Source organism: Beauveria bassiana (assembly GCF_000280675.1).
Source record: "Beauveria bassiana ARSEF 2860 unplaced genomic scaffold BBA_S00005, whole genome shotgun sequence".
Lineage (NCBI taxonomy): Eukaryota > Fungi > Ascomycota > Sordariomycetes > Hypocreales > Cordycipitaceae > Beauveria > Beauveria bassiana.
In genome coordinates, this window is record NW_007930840.1 from 960,230 (window position 1) to 980,268 (window position 20,039).

The following is a 20,039-nucleotide window of genomic DNA, read 5'->3' on the forward strand; positions in this document are numbered from 1 at the left end:
TGTGTGGTGTTGGAGAGGCTGATGTTCGTTTACTTCCCCCGCCGCCACCGCATGCAAGATTAGATGAGAAAATGCAACGACATCAGGCGCTTGCTTGCTTCCTTGCACGAGCAAATGACACGTTCCTCGTCACGTCTAGTTGTGTCGCTCGACCGAGCACGTTTGCGATCATAATGCTTCCATACAGATGACATGAATTAATAAATAGTGTCTCGACTCTGACAAAGCCAACTCCGCATTATATATAGAATAGCATTGCCAAACACGTAATCAACAAGAGTCGGCCGAAATGGAGCAGCATTATTACTTGCTCGCGGCCCCCCATTATCCATTATCGCACATGACCCAGCATCACACACCCCCAATAACACAACGTCGTGCACCCCAAAAAAGAGAATGATGTCTTTGATGTTTTCCCACGAGGGCCAGTAGTAGTCAGTACCGAAAGGGAAACATGACACGTGGCCCTCATTGTTGCACCTGGCCACTCGCACGCCCTATATCAGGTGGGAGATGGCCCAAAAAAGAAAGAGAAAAAAAAACACGGTGGGCAAGACATGGGCAAATCACACTTGTCCATGTCTATCCGTAATGCTTTCCCCGGATTGCCCTGCAGGCTTATCGATTTCCGCTGCAGTGAACATCTCCCGAAAGGTTGCAGAAGTTCGGGGAGGGGGCAGAGCAGTGGTCGCCTGTGCTGGCAATGCGGAACGGAAAAGCAATTTAAAAGCTACTACCAAGCAAGGATCGACGACTTGTCATGCTGCGTTTGGACATTGTGGGCTGAGAATGACAAAAAGAGGCAATCTTGCCCGTCTTATCCGTTCCAAGTACGGATATAGGAAAGTAGATGGGCTCGTCTTGGAACAAGTTCATGCAAGCAAGAACGCCAAATCATGCAAGAAAAAAAATATGCTTTGCTTTTCAGGTCTCAGAGATGCAGAAAGATTGCTTTTTTTCAGCATGACACGCTTGCTTCTTATCCCCGTCTGTGATTTGCTCAGTATGAGTAACGTTAATTGATTACGCGCCGGTGGCTACACTACTGCTAACTACGCCGATCGGAGGCGTGTTTTTTTTCTTTTGTGTTTTTGTTTTTTTTGCTTTGCCCTTTCTTCGCCGGCGTCCGTCCCATCTATTTAGCATCTCGGGGAGCCTTGATCATGTTCTAGACAAACAAGGCAAAAGAAAAAAAAAAGAAAAGAAAAGAACTCCCGCTAATCAAGGCTGGCAACTAGCACACGAGCCGAAAGACAAGAGTGCGCAAGATGATGGTTGCGATTTGAACGAGACGGCACTTTCGCTCTCCTTGAAAACCAAGGCTGCCCTTTGTTTGTTGCTAGTTGTCTAGCACACTCCCCCGCTAGCAGTTGGAGGAGGGGCACACACAGCTGGAGGAGGGGGTGTGAGCCTAATACATTTTCTACTCGCGTGGGCATCTACGAATCAGTTGATGCATAGATTGTCCATGTATTTGCTTTTTCATCTTCTTCATCTTGCTATTTTCATCCGAAACAATACGGGATGCAGACTTTTCTAGATGTAAATTAGTCACTATAGCTCGAGTTGGTCGCCTTCAACGACTCCGCGTGCGTGGTGCCCGGTGAGTCGAATACCGCGTGAACAGCCAGCACAAGGGCAGCTGCATCGTCATATATGTAACGCTACCTTCTTCTTCTTATTTCCTGCCCACCTGGTTTAAAAAAAACAGAGAAAGGAAAATTCTGGCGACGTTTTGTGCGCTGGTTCAATAAACGGTGAGTGCTCCTCGGAATCAAAAGCCCTCGGCAGCGCCCAGGGCCGCGGAGGCGAACGGGAGTACGGAACAGGGGCAAAGCGGGCAGAATAAGAAGACGAAGAAGAAGAAGTGGAATCATTGCCTGATTCTTTTCTTGGTCATCTCGATGGACGGCCGCCGCTTGAACTTTTTTTTTTTTTTTTTTTTTGCGGTACTCTGTAATATACGGGCCACGGTTGCGGAATTTGGAATCCATGGCAAAGCGGACTTGAGTTGTACTATTCAAACAGACCGACAAGAAATGAATGTATTGGGCATTCATTCTGAGTCATCACAGCATGAAGAAACTGGTGCATGCCGCGCCTCTTTTCAAGTCATTCGCTGGGGCTGAACAGCTCATACATGACTTTCTGAGACTGGCATAATTGAAACGCATTAATGGGGGTTCCAAGACCAGAATAGAAAAAAGATAAAAAAAAACCACACCAAGTGGTGCATGAAGGCGGGCTATAATACTGCATTCTTTAAGCTCTTTTTCCGTCACATTTAGAATGCTTACAGGGACCATTTCTGCTTTATTCTGCGTTGTTCGTTGATCAATCCCAGTGAAACAACGCATTAATACCGAGAATATATGTACGTGTCTTGGCTTTGGTCATGTGGTGCACGCTGCATAGGCATCAAGGCTCTTGCTTGGAATCTTTGCCTGTCATATTCAAGCCTTTGCCGCTATTTCTGGTGTCTTCTTTCCTCCATCATCTCCCATCAAGACAAATTCTGCAAGGTGTTTTGCTGCATGGAAGGGGGGTGGGCGTGTGTGTGTGTGTGTGTGTGATGCAGTGTTTCTGTGGGCGCGCCAACAGCACCTAATAAGCGTGCATCGCCACGTTGGGCGACTAACCACTAGTACCAAGGAACACGCAACAGGGCATCGCATCTATACAAAACCAAGCTTTTCTTGGTTTCTTGGCTTCATCACACGCACACATACACACACACAACGAGGTGTAGCGGAAGCAGCCGTTGATTACAGATGGTGACATGAATCGAAACGCGATGCTAGGCTCAAAGAAACGCTGAATGGTGCGCTGATTTTTTTTTTTTCTCTATCTTCTCATTTCTTTTACCGCCAATCTTTGCTACTTTTCTTATTGTTATTTTTCTGCCAAGTTCTCGATTTCGATAATCAAAGTCCAGGAATCGGGGATCGGCAGCGTAACTTCGAGGTTGCTGCTACCCTTGCAACGCTACTTCTTGTCATTCATGCACAAGGCGAGTATAAATGTTTTGCCAACAAAACCACCACCGGGTACCGTACCAATTTTTTAATTTTTTTTTTTTGGAGTTGGTTGTTGGTGCAAAAAAGAGCGTTCTTGGCAGCCAAGAGATGCGTAAAATAGGCCATTTGCTTTGCGCACGCCTAGAAAGAAATATATTTCTTGATCAGGTACCCTATCTATTTTAGGGGGCGAGAACCACACAACACCGGGGGGCTTTAAGCCTACATTACCCTACTCCATAGTTACAAGAAAAGGCATTCTAAATAGTCAACATGGTCATCTGCTTGACCGATTGTCCAACTTGAAGAGCAAGTTTGAATTGACCTGTCGCGTGTCATTCAAGCTCCTGGGACTTTTGTTTTCTTCCTTCAGCTGTAACGTATCAATCGAGCACCTGCTGAGCAAAACAGAGTTTACGCCCCCCCTGGCGAACAGCGCTGGCGCCATCCTATCGCGCGATATGCCCTATACACGCCCACCACCACCACCTATCCTAGTTTGTTTAAAGTTTCGCATCGCAATTCGCAACGCGCGCCTCCCCTCCCTCACCTACTCGGAGGAGGGGGGGGGTTCTTTTCTATTCAACCGTCGGGTCTCGGTCACTCGGTTGCTGTAGGTATTAACTAGCTGTATCAGCATCCAAAAGGAGTCCAGACTATCAGATAGATGCGATAACGGTTTATGTTTGCTTGGATCGCTTGCTTTCTTTGGTCCATCAATAGCCGAGGCAGAGGAAACTAGAAAAAAAACACCAAATACTTTGTATTGAGAGTCATGAATCAATATCAAATGCATACCAATTACGCGCCCGCCCCGTCCGTCCGTCTGTCCGTCCCGTCCGGCCCAGCAAAACAATCTCATAGCCTCGCTGCCAACAGGGGGGGAAACCAGCAACTGCCGACAGATTTTACCATGGCTTGATTAGAAGCCCGCACAGCCAGACACAGCCAGACACAGCCAAGCCGTCACACACAACCGACAAGCATCAACCCCGCCGCTCTGCCGCCGTCGCCTTTTAGCCCCCATCTTTCCATGCCAAGAGTAGCCCAGTAGCAGGCCTTGCTGCTTTACTGTATGCATCGGCCTCCCGCGTCTGGCATAATGACAGGCAAGATCCTGGGCATGCAGAGCCTCGAGGCCGCTCCAGTCTGCAGGTGGACTCGGCCATCACGCCATCATCTTACACGGGATGCCCCAAGAGAAGAGGCCGGATATCTCAAAATAACGAGTTTCAATTATATGGTAGTCTTCATATTTACCCGACAGAATTTCCGATTGCGCCGGCTTCATACCCAAAATAGAACAAAAAGCCCAATATACTCCGTACCTGGTGCCAGTAGATCTCAACTGGCGCCAGTGTCTGATAGAAATACAACCAATACCTTCCAGTGCAGTTTCGCTTTTTGTTCCCATCCAAATAATGCCCACAAGACAACAAGAGATTGATAAACCCCCCAGATACATACATGCTAACAACGAAATGTTAAAAATCAAAACATAATCCACTCAACGCCGACACCTGGACCTCCAAAGCATTTGGACCAGTTGAATGGGCCTCGAGCTCCACCCATCTTGGCCTGTCCATCATAAAGGCCCATCTCGCTGCCGTTGCGGAAATCGCCAGACCAAAGACGCTCTAGCACATCAAGTGCAGCGAGGTTGTTCATGTAGCCAGAGCGATTCATGATATCCTTGCACTTGGAGCGCACAATCGTTTGCTGCAGCTCGTTCACGCACTCGGAGCCCGCGATAAAGAGCGGCCAAAGCAGAAACTTTTCCGCAGAACTGCCGGCCTCGAGGCTCGTGGCGTAGTAGACTACTTGGCTAACCAGGTTCTGAAAGTTGGTGTGGCTCGATGGTAGACTCGGGCTTGCCAGTCGCTCCGTGTAGAGCATGGCTGCGTAGCGGAATGCTTCCGACAGCGATTCCAGGTCCCGCAGATGGCTGGGGTTCGGGCCGCCAGGGAGCTCCGAGGCCACGGCGCCGACGTCAAAGTGCCAGTGTTGCAGGGCTTGGCGTGCGTCCTTCCACTCTGCCCAGAAAAGTGCGCGACGATCATCAAACGCAGTCGAGGTTGACATGGCCGATGTGAGGAGCTCGTCATCATCGAGCAATGTGCCGAAGCCGTTGCCATCAAAGCGTTGACTTGAAGGAGTGGCGTAAAATTCGGCGCCTTGGGTCTGGCTTTGCACGCTGCTGATGCTATTTCTGTAGCCATGACCCATGGCATGGGTTGCCAGCGGGGAATCTCCCGCAGCCTGCATGGAGCCCGCCATGTTTTGAACTGGCCTGTGCTGGGAGAGCATGTTTAGTCTACCGAGCTTGCCTATCGTCTCGAATAGCTCGCGGTCACAGCCGACCATGTTGACGGCGCCAGCAGGCATGACGCCAGCGGCAAAGCCGTCATCAATAGACGTCAGTTGCGCCTCGCGATCATTAATCGTGGCCGAAATAGCGTCAAAGTAACTAAACAATGTCTCCATCCATGCGACATCGCCAGTGGACCCACCGAATTGTTGTGGACTCCGCATGGCCAAAATCTTCTTGACGCCCGCAAATTGCGTGTGAAACTTTGCAATTCCCGACTCTGCCATGCGGTAGTGGCAGAGAATCAAAATGGTGGCAAGGACAGAGTCGTGACGTGACTTGACCGGATCGCTCAATTGCTGGTTGAGTAGCTGCACAGCCAGGTTCCGGTGTTGAATCTCTTCGGCATGCGAGGGATCCTGAGGTGGGGCGTCTCCGGCATTTTCGGTAGCGCGCTTCTCGGCGATAAGCTTCTCATAGAGCTCGCGAGTATCCTGGCCGAGACTGAGCCTGCGCTTCATGCGGAGGTTGCAGGACGCTAGGGCACAGATGGCATGTTGAAGGCTTTGGCTGCCGCTCGCGAGCTGCAAGAGATGGTTCTTGAAAGGATTGTGAGGTGTGTCAATGACCACCATGGAGGGGGCCATAGTCATCTTGTAGTAGTCCATGAAAAATGACATCTTGGCAGTCACGTCCTGGCCGATGCGAGGCTGGGGTTGATCCCTGATGGAAGGCCAGTGATTAGGGCTGAAGTCGGACAGCGGTGAATGCAAATCCTCCTCCTTGACCCTGGTGTGCCAGCCCGGAGACATGGCGTTACAGTTGCCGTTGTTGACATCTGGGACACCTGGACGCGGTTAGAATGGGAAAGCAGGGCACAGCTCATTGCGATGCTCACTGAGACCGTCGCAGTCCGTTGCTGACTTGGAATGGCGCATAGACTCAAAGTGGTCGAGCTGCGACGAGAGGCTGGCGCTGCTGTCCGAGGGACCACCGTAGACGAGGCCACACGAGTCGGACACGCGGCTCGAGTCAATGAGCAAGGTGGGAGGTGGGCTGCGGGAGATGGGAGATGTCTGGTGATGAATAGGGAATCCATCGTAGCCAACGGTGGGGCTGTGTCCAAAGGGCGGCATATCATCGCGAGAGTATCCTTGGCTCATGGGTGAAAGGTAGTCGACCTCGCTGAGAGAGTCGACCGAGGATGAGAGACCGTCGGTGATGATGGGCATAGGCCACTTGGAGAACTTGGGAGTCGTTCGCTCATCGGGCGATTGCATAATAGGAGGGGAGTTGTAGTGAACGCTGCTCCAGCTGCCGTGAGGAATAGACTGGGTGTGCATATGGGTGTGTTCCGGGTGCGACATTGAGAGGTAATCGTATCCGGAGTTGGAATATGACGAGTGTGCGGCGGGAATGTCAATAGCACCACGGTGGCTGACATGGTGAACCTCGTCGTGCTCGTCCCAGTGAGTAGAGAGTGTCGTCATGGCCGAATTGGATCGGGCGCGGGCGACGGGGGCCTTTTTGGGCTCACGAGCCACGGGAGGAGCCTTGGCGATGGGTAGAGACAGACCACGAAGCTTGCCACGGCTGGCGACGCCAACACCCCAGGTTAGCTGGGTCTTGTAGCCGGAGCATTCGTTGCCGACTTCGAGGCATTGCGAGCAGTATGGCCGCCGGCGGTCGCACTTGACGTTGCGTTTAGAGCAAGCAAAGCAATCGTCTGCAGCGCCACCAGCTGGAGCACGACGTCTGCGCTTGCGAACAGCAGCAGGGTCTTTGACCGTGACGGTCTGGTGAGAAAGAGGAGCCGTCATTATGGAGTCAATACGCAGTACTTGTTTTACAACTTGAACTTTAGACAGGTAGTTGAAGGTCTTGTCGTTGCAGAGGGGCAGTCCTGCGCGTACGGCTTCGAGGAATCGGCGAAATCCTGAGCGGCAAGGTGTTGTCGTGGGAGCAGGAGGGCAGAACCAAGGTAGTGTAAAGCGAGTGAACAAGGCCAAGTGAGGAATTGGTATGCGTCTTGTCAGAGAATCGACAGCATAAGTCGGAGAGAATGCGAATTGTGAAATGTATGGTGGGGGAGGAAGTACAGGTGGGCAGGATGAGGACGGGAAGCCAGGCGATATGTATATACGATGAGGGAGCGAGTCGACTTGCGGTGCCGGCTCCGTCGTCTTCCAGTATTAGCGGCGAACGGCCGGGCAGACAGAGCTGGCGTCGTTGGAGCAGCGTGAGCGAAGGATACTGGCCCAGAGGAGTGCGGTCCTACCCCCCGTAGCGCTGGCCGGGGGGGTGTGATGTCGGAAGAGGCCCTAGTGATGGGACCCGGGGAGGGGTGAAGTCGTTGAGTGGATGGCACTGCGGATGGGTGGGAGGGGCGTCGGTGGAAAGCCACGAGATGCGATGGCTTCATGGCCGTGGTAGCGTGGTTACGTGGGTAAGAAGATAATGGAAGTGGATGCGCATGTGGGAAGATGAAGGTTGGTGAAGGAAAAGAGCGAGATGTATGGTGGGGAGAAGAGAGAGGGGGGTGTTGGTGTGTAGGAGGGGTGAGAGAGAGGAGGGGAAAGAATGGAAAGAATTAGAAGAGCGAAAAAAATACAAGGGCAATGTTGGGCTCAGCTGGCTCAGCGGATTTAGCAGGGGCAGAGGGGGTGAGCAGTTCAACTTGGGCTTCTTCCAGGGGGGGGGGGGGGTGCTAAAACACTGCTACAGTGGCCCTCGAGTGCGCTAACAAAGTTGGCCGTCAGAGGGCTTGAGAGAGTGGAGGGGAGGGGTGAGAGTGCCGACCACAAGGAGACAATGCCATATCTACCTTTTATGATTTAAGCTACTTGGCTACCGTTCCGTGAGTGATAAAAGCACCAACCAAATGCTAGTTATCAGGTACGGAGAAAATGCCAGTTGAAGCATGGGCTAAGCCGGGCTCCCTCACGGTCACCAACCTCAATACTCAGCAGTGATCGGCAGAGGGGCGGCCCAGTCAAACAAAACCTCTAAGCAAAAGGTCCCCAGTATCAGCATACGAATATGAGCATCTTTCCCCCCCCTTGTCCGCCTTCATTTATACAAGTAGATGAAAGCGGTACAGGGACCAGGTGCGCCCCCCAAGACGGGATGTTGGCGGAGCTTTTCGGCGAAGAAGAGGGGCAATCCTCTCTGTGAAATTGAAATTGGTGGGACGACTCTGAGGCGCTCTATTTGTTGTTGGTTCCGATAAAGGGATCCGTCATGATATGTTTGATTTCCGTTGTACCTCATCCATTTTTATTTTGAACCCGACGTTTTTGGAACAAATGATATGCGTATTCATTATTCCTTATATCTCCGCGCTCACCCAAGTCTGGCCCTCTCCAGACGCCCCAGCGCCACTGCCCACTGCTAGTCCCGCTACCCCAGCCCGCCTCCGCCACTGTAATCTAGCGGTCGCCCTAACAGCCTTTTCACTGTAAATTCACCCCAAGAGCGTCCGCTCTAGCAGTTCCCCTGTGTAAATTCGCCTTGCTGACTGCTGCCACTACACGCTAAACCACGCTGTATTCGTACCTAGGTAGCTTGGCCCGCTTCGTTAGCACGGCAGGCTTCCTTGCTTGCCTGACGATTTACCCTCTTCTTCTCTTTTTTGACTTGTTCGCCTAGAAGCTCCGTCCTCCTTCGCTTGCATCTCATATTCTTACTCTTCTCCGGAGTCGTGTGGTCATTCGCCGCTGCGGCGGGGTACATTTACTCTCCCAGTCTCTCTCTTTTGCCTGCCGTCGTAGTAATCTCGCCATCTGCTGCTCGCATACGGACGGAGTACTTCATCCCTTCTTACATTGCAACGCTGGCCTGGTGACCACATGCCTCTACCGCACCATCCCTATCAACCACCAAGGAAACCTTATCAGTGTGTCTGCTGGTTACCTCTCAGGCAAGGCACGCATTGCATCGTGTTCGTTTGTGCATCTATGCTCCATCCGAACTGCACCACATCCCGTGTGCTACGCGCCGAGTGGTAGCGTAGCTTGGTGGGGTTGCAGGCGAAGTCTTGTGGAAGCGAATAATACTTAGCCTCCAAACTGGCAGACTTTCAAAGGGCTGCGTTTCGACTCTCTCTTCCTTGCCCATCTCTTGCGACTTATGATCTGCGCAGGTGGGCTGGCCAAGCTTCCGGCGGTTACAGCACCACCAACGGCCAAACAAGTTGCAAGTTTCCCCTCGCCCAAGACGCGTCCAAGCAACCGAGCCGTCCCATGTGGAGGTCTTCTACTTGTATCAGAAAAGCAAGGCAATCTTTATTGCTTCTCCAGGATTATGCCATGTTCTGCATTGCGATTCGCGTGCATATTCAGCCACGACGGTCCTTGCCTTAGATTGCAGACCCCATCGCTTGTCCTGCTCGAGGGCATCTGTCAGCCCAACTGGCTGTAATTCGGAAAGCCCAACCTCAGGATCATGCTGCCATATTAACGCTTGCTCAATCGCCGAATAGGAGCGAGATCAAGTTCCGGGCCGCACTCTTCACGTTCCGTGTGGCTACCTTCTCAATAGCAGAATCCATGTAGATGGACTACTCACCACTACGACTAAGTCATCACATATCAAATAGACAATTGTTGCATACACGGCCCCATCTGCCTCCGATAATAGACTTTGTAGCCCTTGTTTGCAACACGAGGAACAAGCGTCTTTGGGTGCTGGCCAAGGCCCACGATATCGCACGCAATTCAGAAGTCAGCAAGATCATTTTGTATCATGTTTCCACCACGACTAGCTCCCAATCCTCATATTGCATGCAAGACTCGCAAGCACAAAACGCAGGCAATGAGGCAAGAGGCAACCGGGGTGCATCAAGCCACTTTGACGCCTCAACAGCATGTCAAGATAGATTGGGCGAACCTGTTGCCGCAAGGCCCGACCTGCGCTGCGTTGTCTTGCCTCGCACCCAAGTCTCCACAGCCGAGCTCATCAAAGACTCTACCGATAGCCCTACGTATCAGGCTTTATTGTGTGCAAGACTGCCTGCCGTCATATACTGCATGGTAGCATATCAAGGTTGCGAGTGCAGCTATATAGCATCTTTCTCTATGGCCTTATAAGCCGTCCCTTATCTCTGTCGTATTGTCACAGTATCCCTGCCAGCAACGTGGCTTTCATGCCTTCTTTATTAGACACGGAGTTTCACAGCTCCTCGGTATTGTTTGTCCCAAAAACGCCATCACGGCCGAAGCATCAAACATCGACCGCCTGCCCTTTCCCCCCCGAACAAAGATGTCCCCTCTCAAGCCCCTGCAATTCAGACATGGGGGCCGGCCGACACTAGTCCGGACAAGTCTCCAGGCTCGTCCGAGGTAGCTTGGTAGCGTGGCAGGGGCATGGTCCTTTTGTCCAAACTACCCACTTGATGCTCCTAAATCCACTCTATTAAGCTGAAGAAGCCCGAGAATCACATCTGCCGCCCACAATGTCCACGCCCAGCTCATAATTCGTGCTCTTGTCTTTTTATTCACCTCTTTGCCCTCTGGCCTCAGCCCCCAAGCCGGCCCAAGACCTGTCAAGGTGGGGGGAGCGGCCTGTCTGACAGCGATTTCCTTCTGACAGCGGTTCCGACGCTGCTCTGTCGCTCGGGAGACCCATGGAGGATTTTGCCCCAGATTTCCATCTGAGAGATGTGTGCAGGCAGACTTGCGGTGACCTGCACGCCAATCCGGCTTCGGATTTGATCATATCGGAATTGCTCGTCGCTGCAGGCCGACGAATAGCATGCTCAAAGACCAGTCCTAATGTGCTTAGCCCGTATGGCGCTCTAGGGCCTTGCCGTGAGCCGCAGCATTAGCTTCGCATTACTCTTTGCCATGTACCTGCACACATGTCCGTGATTGCAAGCACCGTCGCAAACGCCCCCCGCAGGCACTTCTGAGTAATATCTGAGCACCATTAACTCTTTGCCTGTTTATCCCATCTTCAAGCTTTGGGCAATTGTCGCTGGCCACGTTAGGGCACCCTCTGCACCCTGCGGTCCCATAACCACTATGCAGCCGTCTCCGATGGCGTCATGAAGCGTATTCTTGCACGGGATGATTTGTCGGGCAAGACGCCGACAGTGACTCTATTCTACTTATACGCAGTGCTCAAGGAGCTTTAGCATGACATGTTGGGCGACTTCCGTCACCGAGGTTATCGCCAGCTGCGCCTTATTGCCGCGGCCCTCGATGCCCCGGGATGCCAGTAGTGGCGCACAGTATCCCGCATGGTGTCGTATCTGGCAGATTAAAAACATGATACGTCTTGTCCGAACTCGTTCGATGCAACGAGCCCAGATGACTTGTCGCGTCTACCTCACCTCTACACTCAGTGGGTCTCGGCAGCTAAATTTGCTGTAGCATCACTCTCGAACCGCCTCGCGTCGCAGGGCTTGAGCTCGATTTATTTATCCATAGGCCCGTTATAAGCAAAGATCGACTTTGCCTAATCAACCGGCATAATTTTCAAGGAGCTCTCCGTCCTTCATCCGCACATGGTTCTCGAGCAAGCTAATTGGCACTCCATCATTACATGCCTCCGTCTCCCCCCTTGTTCAGTCCTGTAGGCTGTGCCAGGTTGAGCGCCGATCACTGAAAACGCCACCATTAACCCAATACCGATAGGCGCCGCTTTTCCTGCTGGTCTAAAATATCCATAGTTGCAAAGGAACTTTCGTTTCAACTTCTGCCTCCCCGTCCAAACACGGAGAGCCGGCGTGGCTTGGTCGAAATGCCCCCTGTCACAAGGCGTGGCACAAGGATGGCGATGGGCACACCCTCTGTTGTTGGTGATTGGCAGGGTCCAGCATGTGTGTCTCACCGCGGACTAATGATCAGCCACTTTCTAGAAGCCCGATATAACAGCTGGCGTGTTAGAACCGTGATTGGTATCAACCGCCGGCTAAGAAAGGGCGGCCCCCTTTCATTTCCTCTGCCAGCCGCCACAAACACATTTCCGGCTGATGATAAAAACAATGCAGATGTCTTGGCCGGTAATAATCCGTGTGTGAATTTTATTGAGGCTCGGTCTGAAGAGTTGCGACGGTCAACAGTCTTGCTTGCAGATGATAGGGACCGTGGTGCGATATAGAGCTGTACCGGTCTGTCCCGACTGCGACGCTACAGTCTGCAAGTCTGCAAGTCTGCTGGCCACGCGAGACCGGCCACTGGTGCAGCCCAACAACAGAAAGCGGCGCCACCAACATGTCGATCCTTTAGCAGCGAGTGATTGAGTTATCGTGTTTAAGACAAAATGTTGTTTTTGCAGTGTCTTGATCCAGAGCGGCCGGCAAACGGTTCGATAGCCATGTCGTTCGTGGCTGCCACCTGGCAGCTGAGCCATTGCACCTGACAACCACGGCGGTCTGTCATTCTGCCAGCCGCCAAGCCTGTCATCGCTCATCGCTGTGCCGTCTCAACTCGAGCGTTTGCATCTTCACTCTGCACCAACATGCGGTTCTTTGATCCAGCCTCGTGACGCTCATCAATGCATCAATCGAATGGCGCCAGCTGCAGCCAGCATTCGTCAAGGCTATCAGCATTCAACTTCTGCACGTCAACTCCAACAGGCCACACCATCTTCGGCCTGAGGATGCCCGCCTTGGCCAGGTGACGGAGTAGTCCACCACATGCGCGCTGATCTTTGTTGCCCGTGCAGATAGCCATCGTCCACGTCGAAAAGGCTGGCCCAGCCAGCCCACCAGTTGCTAGTTGTCAAGTTTGTGCAACGGTGTCGAGTATGGCCAATCGATACGCTTATTGCCCACGACCAGTCGGCCCGTAGGCTACCGTGGCGCACCAACAAACGCAGGCTTCCGTTGCAGGCTCGCGCCAACTACCAGAGACTGCACACCCCGATCGTGGCTTATAGGAATGCCTGCCGAAAGTCAGTGTAGTTCTTTTCTGTGCGGGCAGATACCGAAAAGAAGAAAAAAACTGAAAGGCGGCTGTCCGAATGCGAATAATCGTTTACCCGATTCCACAGCCTCACCTTTCGATTGCTATGCTTCCTCCAGCCCTGGAAACGTTTCTGGCAGCCAGCCGTTGTGCCGCACCCTCACTTCACTGTCGTGCGCCACTTTCTCCTCCATCAAAAGATGGCCGCGTCTTCCAATGGTGCGCCACAACGCCATGGCACGACGCCATAGCCTCTTGTCAAAAGTCCTTCCCAGTGAAGTATGGTGCACCCACATGCCGTGTGAACGACTCGGCGAATGGAAAACGCCCCCCCAAAACCCGCCGCGATCACAACGCCGGATCATCGGGGCAAAAGCCCTGGCTGCTTGTGGCTTATTGGGCTCTTCTTCTGCGGTTTTTGGGCCGGAGCAGGTAATGAGTAGTCGACTGCACAAACGACAGCTGTCAGAGGCTTTTCAAACCTGGGGTAAATGCCCTCATCACTTTTCTGGGAACCAATCGCGTCACTGCCATTTAAAAGATGCCGTGACACGCAAGTCAAGCCGTCAGTCACAAAAACTACCCCGCGTCTTTTGGTATGCAGCTTACACCTCGGCTGGGCATTATTAACGGTATCAAGGAGAGTCACCTTGCTTAGTCGGTTTCCGACGTGACACCCTCTGTTTTCGACGGATAACAAATGGGTCTACTCGAGTTTTCCATTTCAGCCCTGAGGACGACTCTAAGTTTGCACTATCCACCACTATCAAGACAATAGCAGCTGGAGTGCCCTCCCACCCCTGGTGCCCGTCCAGCATGCTACGTTGCACTAGTTATCTCATTAACTGCACATTCAATCGCATTGTCGTTATTGAAGAGACATACAAGAACAGTCTTAAATTTCTCTGTAACAAAGATGCCTAGCCTTTCGGTCAAGGCTGCGTTGTGGCAGGGTGTTATTGTTACTATTTCCTCCGCTGGGGTTCACCCGAAAGAACATCACCGGCCTCGTGTTTCTCATACGCCAAGCCTCCGAAGCAACCATTGAAAGAACGCCAGCGCGTTAGTATGAACGGCTTCAGGTGCAAGAACCGTCTCTCCCGCTTGGAGGCCGCTTTTCTTGTCTTGGCCTAGCATGGTTTCCCCGCAAAAGTGGCCATGGGTGGTTCACCACATCTCCCACCGCGTTGCTGGAACGGAGTTTCGAAACGTAATAGATCATCAGTACACTTGGAACCTAGCACCGCTCTTGTCGCTTACGTTCCTGGATTCTCAGTAGTCCAACGACCTGTCTACTTCAGCCAAAGATTCAGACGCCGAGTGGCGAGCTATTTGTGGGCATAACGACACAGCTGGCCTATATCAATACAGCATTTTGTTTGAGCATCCTTCGAACGCACGTGAAAAGCTTCGCAGCAGTGAGCCCGCCTACAGACCTGTTGACCAATTGCGGGGTTGTTAGGCTGCAATGCAGTCTTGTATTCAAGCTTGCTTCAACAGCATGGGCCTTCATATTGCGAGGCAATGAATTAGCCATGTCACGCTCCGGGCATTAGCAAGTATTACATACCCGTTTTGGGCCCCCGTGGGTATCACCTCCATCGGTGCACAAAAGTTCCTAGGTTGGGGGGGTGTACGCCGCTACACTGACGATCGCAACGTCGCTGATAGGAGGCGCTTGCGGTGAGCAAGTGACTGGTTATTGCATAGCTATCTTTGCTGTCAGACGCTCTCAAAAGCTCTGAAACGGCATCCAGGCCCGGGGACAAGAATACTTGTTTGCGAACGAGCAGGCCATGTTTGGCATCTGTTGTACCTTGACCGCCAAAAATCATCGCGAATCTCTCGTCACACGCGCCAACTGATCCAGCGCCACTGTTTTTTGTAATCTTGATCTTCCAAAAGGGGCGTTATTTTCGAAGGCCTGGTCTGACCACAAAATAAAAAGCAATGCCTAGAGCCAGTGGCTCGTCTAAGCCACCACCGAAACCTTGCTACTTCATAGCCGAACATGCCCATCACTGATTCTGCTCTACGAAATGGATAGCCTCTAGCCAATTCCGGCGCTAGACAAGTGCCGCTGAACTACGTACAATGGTGCTCATCTCTAGGATCGAGCATGGTACTTCCATTAGCTTGGGCCGTTTTGCAAGACGAGAGCTCGATTGTTCTAGTGTCTTGCGACACTCAATGTTGGCTGACCGCTATCCTTCAGTGCTAAATGAGTTCCGTGTGGTATCTGTCCCCGATACGGTACGTATTGAAACAGAAACTGCACAAATCCGGATGCGCTCTCCTCCCAGGCGAGGTCTAGGGTCAGTAATGATAGGTCATGTTGTTGCTCTCTCAAGTACTGCTGGCATGTTTTAAACAGTGCGGCCTTTCTTCCAAAACGATTCTGGAAGAAGTTTCGGCACATGAAGGGAATCGCTTCAAAGGCCTTTTCCCCTTTGCAGCCACCCCCGAAAGCCACGAGGGCGTTCTCTCTGCGCAAATGAGCTAGCTGCCAAGATCTATTAGGATAAGCAGCAATCATTTGTCTCACTGCCTCGAACGATGTGGGCGAAGTGGAACTGCAAGTGTGGTCGCATTGCAGATTTCATCAACCACATCGGGAAGGTAGGGGACCTTGTTCGCTAGCCAATGGCGTAACTCGGATTTCTGAAGCGAGCGACTGTGTCTCTGGGGCGAAACAAATGGAAAATGGCCGTGTTTTTGTTTTGGTTTTATTACGGCAACAGCTGTGTGGTCTCGAGATATTTCTCAAGCAGGAGCTTGCTGCCGTTGGTCGAAGGACACAGAATAGAGCATGCCGCTGGTAAGGCATTGGTCTCTGATATCTGTCGTGGCACACATGATATTGCAACCGTCTAGAGGGGTCTATCAAGCTACGGTCGAAATTTACTTGTGCATGGCAACAGACACATGATTCACTCTCCACTCCGATGCTGCATGCAGAATTTGCGGGAGTGGCCACCAAAAGGGACGCCGGGAAGCCAAGCTCCCTTCCTGGATGGGCAGGAAGCTGCATAGTTCATGCCGGGAGCTATGCCTGCAGCGGGCAATAATCTCTACTGCACAAATGCGTCTCGTCTGAAGCTCCCCGTTGCTGTGTTAGGCCTTTACGCGACAATCGCTTGCCGAAACGGGGCTTCGTTTCAGAGGTCGATGCACATATGGAATATTGCCAACTTTCGGCAATTATCCTAGCAGTCAACCTGCCGAAGCTTGTCGATGTGAAGAATAGGAGTCGAGCCTGGGTCGCTGTCCAACATTTCAACAAGGTCATGTTGCAGAGGCAGCTGCCAGTGGCAAAAGCTTGCGACTTGCAAAAGTGCCTGTATCGTTGCAGTCTTATCTTTTTCTTTGTTTTCACGCTATCAAACTTGTTTAGAGAAATGGTCATTTCTCAATATTCTGCCCCCTTTTCCAGCCATCGACGCTCAACACCACAATCCGTCGGCCAAATCACGTCTACACAGGCTGGCCACCCGACGGTGCGGCACTGCGGATCACTGCACCCCAGGTTTTTGGCGTCATCGTTGCTCCCAATTCTACTTTGCCGCTGCTCGTTTGCTCTGCAGTGATACCTGTAAGGTAATGCTGGACCCCAATAAAAGGTGGCATGGGTATACTCTTGTCGTGATATTGCAGACTACGCCGACAAGTCCTCCTCTAGAAGTAATGTTTTTCCTTATCGGGTTTCCTTACCAAGCTTCCTAATCCGTACTTCGACCGAGCCCCTACATTATACCCTTGCTTTCACATTGCCAGACTTGCAAAGTTGACCATTTTTTTTTTCTCTCTTTTTAGTTGTTTGCCTTGCGGCCCAACTACTCACACGGTAAGGGCGTGTCTGGCGACGATGGACCAATTTGCTTTTCCGTCCTATCTGGCCACGGTCTAGAAGCTCTCAACAAGAAAAGTTGGCAAGATTACCGTCTACATTGTGTGATTGATGCAGGTCCATCTAAATTTCACACCTCAAGAATCTCGACATGGTCCTTCATCCCCCACATCCCGTTTCGCTCTTCTTTTTACATCTGAACCAATGAGACATTTTAGTAGATGACCAGGGAAAATTCCGCGATGACGTGCTTTTACTATTCCGCCCTCTGGCCCTTTCTTCGCGCGCCCGTTTACATGCGGATGGCAGCGGAGGGAGGAAAGGGGAAAGGCATGCCACAACCGGGAGCCCGCCTTTGTTCTCCTTGACCCGGGAAAGTGTTCCGCGCCTGCATGGCTTGGCGTACATGCCAACAACTACACACACACTCAAATACACACAGCCTGGTTTCTTTTTGGTAGCAGGCACGGTAGGGAATTTTGTCTGTCCAGAATGCAAACTTATTGCTGGTAGTAGTACTTTCTTTCCAAAAAGATGGCGCCCGTATGAAATTAATGACGTAATACTAATGGCAAGGAAGGAATATGCTATTGCCACTTGACACTACTTTACTCCCTTGAGAGTAATCCGCACAAGGGCGTGTGCTTGCTTTTACCCCGGATTCTGCGAGGAGGGCCACACACACACACACATGTGGCTGCGTGTCTCGCCGCCACGTGCGCAGGGATGCCAAGGTCTCGGGGACAATTTCTTTCTCCCTCTGAGCGGACGGGGAAATTCATTTTGATCTTTGCTTGACGAAAGTGCAAGAAAAAGCCTATCCTGATGAATAGGTAGGGAAAACTCGTGGCGCCGCAAAGTGTGTATTGCCCTTTATTTTTTTTTTTAGAGCGGGCGCGGGCAACTAGGTCCCGACACAACCACCTAAATTTAGCCTCCCCACGGGTTTGAAATATGACGAATTTTCAATTTGTGTTTGTCGCCTTTTGTCTATTTCCGCTTCTACCCTCGTTTTACTGGCATAACGCTGCGGTTGTTTTTCTCCGTGGATTGTGTGTGTGTGTGTGTTGGTTGGGCGAAGGCGCGCAGTTTTGCCCCAGATGGTACAGGGTACAAAGTATGGCCAAGACTTTGCCATGAACGCTGATCACGAAAAAAAGAACCAGTCACCGAAAAAAAACCGGGTGAGAGGATTTTTCCTTGTGAGTGCGTTTGTTGAATCTGTGTAAAGTTGAAGCTCCTTAGATCTGTGCGAGTGATAATACGTGCTGTTAGTTGAGTTATGCTTCATTGTCCGTGGAATCATTCGCTGCGTCACGATACGCTGTGTGTTGCGTCTCACTGGATGCAACCACATGCAGTCAGCCCTGTTCCCCCACGGAATGATATCGAAAGAGTCGATGCCAAGTGGTACAGGGTGACCAGCTACCTTGACCAAGCAGAAAATGGTTATAGACATCACAGTTTGACTCTACAGGATGCAAAATGAAACTAAATACTGTTGTGATTCACTGCCTGATATAAATTATATATACGAGCGAGCTCTGACCGGAGCAATCTTTCTCACTTTCTCAAAAATGTCCTCTGCTCTTCGTGAAGCAAGGAGATGCTCTCCAAGTCATGCAATTATGCAAAGGCCCGAGGACACTCATTCCCAATACCCAACAAGATTGCCAACGCTGCAATATCAGAATATTAAGATTTAACGCATTCTCGTGAAGCCAACAAATTTCCAATTCTATACGCAAACAAAGAAAAGACATCCCGCTTTAGATGACAGCAACGAGAGCGGCAACAACGGCAGCAAGACCGGAGACGTAAAGACCGGCGGCGCCGGCGACGACCGGAGGCTGGCTAGCAATCGGGGCACCGGTGCTAGAGGGCTTGACGGAAGCCAGGGTCGAGGGCTTGACGGGAGCAGCGGGTTTGCTCTGTGTAGCGACGGGCTTGGGAGCGGGCGTAGAAGGAGGCTGGGCAGGAGCAGCGGGAGTGCTCTGCGCAGGAACTTGCTCCTTGGTCTCAACGGGATGGGGATTCACAGCGACGGGAACGACACCAGCGGGCGCGGCAGGAGTCTGGGCAGGCTTAGCGGCGGGCTGCTTGGGGTGACAATCGACGCAGCCGGGAATGGGCGTAGGCGTGGCCATGGGGGTAATGGGAACGATAGTGGCAGGGTGCGAGGTGATAATCTCCTCGCCCTCGGCGCAGCCGGACTGACCCTTGGTGCAGTAGTAGGTCTTGGGAATGACAAAGGTTAGGGTGACCTCGGGACAAGGGGGCTTGGTGTACGCGCTGGGGCTGCTGATGCCGCTGTTGGTAGGGTTGGGCTGGCTCTCCGTGCTGATCGGCTTAGGCTGAGTCTCCCCAGGGTACCAGGTGGTGTACGAGGTGATGACCTCGCTGGTGACCTTGCCGATAGGACAATTGGTGACGGTGGGAGCGCACGAGGTGATGGTATGAGTGCGGGTAGTCGTGACGATGGAGGTGTACGTCGTGTTACCAGGGCGGGTAGTGGCAATAGAACCAGTGGTCTGAGGAACGGAAGTGGCAGAATCAATGATCGTAGATGTCGTGAACCAATCAGTGGTAGACGTGGACAGATCAGTGGTGGACGATGTAGTCGACGACTCTGTACTTGACTGTGTAGTAGATGATTCCGTGGTAGACGTAGACGGATCGGTGGTAGACGACGTAGTAGACGAACCAGTAGTAGTCGACGACTTCGTGGTGGACGTAGACGGATCAGTGGTGGACGTAGACGGATCAGTGGTGGACGATGTAGTCGATGAACTAGTAGTAGTAGTAGACGACTCCGTGGTAGACGTAGACGGATCCGTGGTAGACGACGTAGTCGACGAGTCAGTGGTAGACGATCGAGTGGTAGACGAGGTAGTAGACGATTCGCTGGTAGATGACGTGGTAGACGACGTTGTGGAAGGATCAGTGCTAGACGACGTGGT

General features: G+C 51.9%; 2 protein-coding genes across 2 annotated transcripts in view; both read right to left on the reverse strand.

Annotated features, from left to right (window-relative positions):
* Positions 1 to 4,508: 4,508 nt before the first annotated feature.
* On the reverse strand, positions 4,509 to 7,145 carry BBA_02591 (C6 zinc finger domain protein; the record flags this gene model as incomplete). The annotated part of the gene is made up of 2 exons (XM_008597688.1): positions 4,509 to 6,172; positions 6,224 to 7,145. The coding sequence occupies 2 exons, from the start codon at positions 7,143 to 7,145 to the stop codon at positions 4,509 to 4,511; spliced, it is 2,586 nt and encodes an 861-aa protein (XP_008595910.1).
* Positions 7,146 to 18,848: 11,703 nt separating this feature from the next.
* BBA_02592 (eukaryotic aspartyl protease) overlaps positions 18,849 to 20,039 on the reverse strand; it is a gene marked incomplete at both ends in the record, with an annotated part of 2,815 nt that continues 1,624 nt past the window's right edge. The window contains one exon of the mRNA XM_008597689.1: positions 18,849 to 19,983. Coding sequence (XP_008595911.1) covers positions 18,849 to 19,983 — 1,135 coding nt within the window. The remainder of the gene's footprint in view (positions 19,984 to 20,039) is intronic.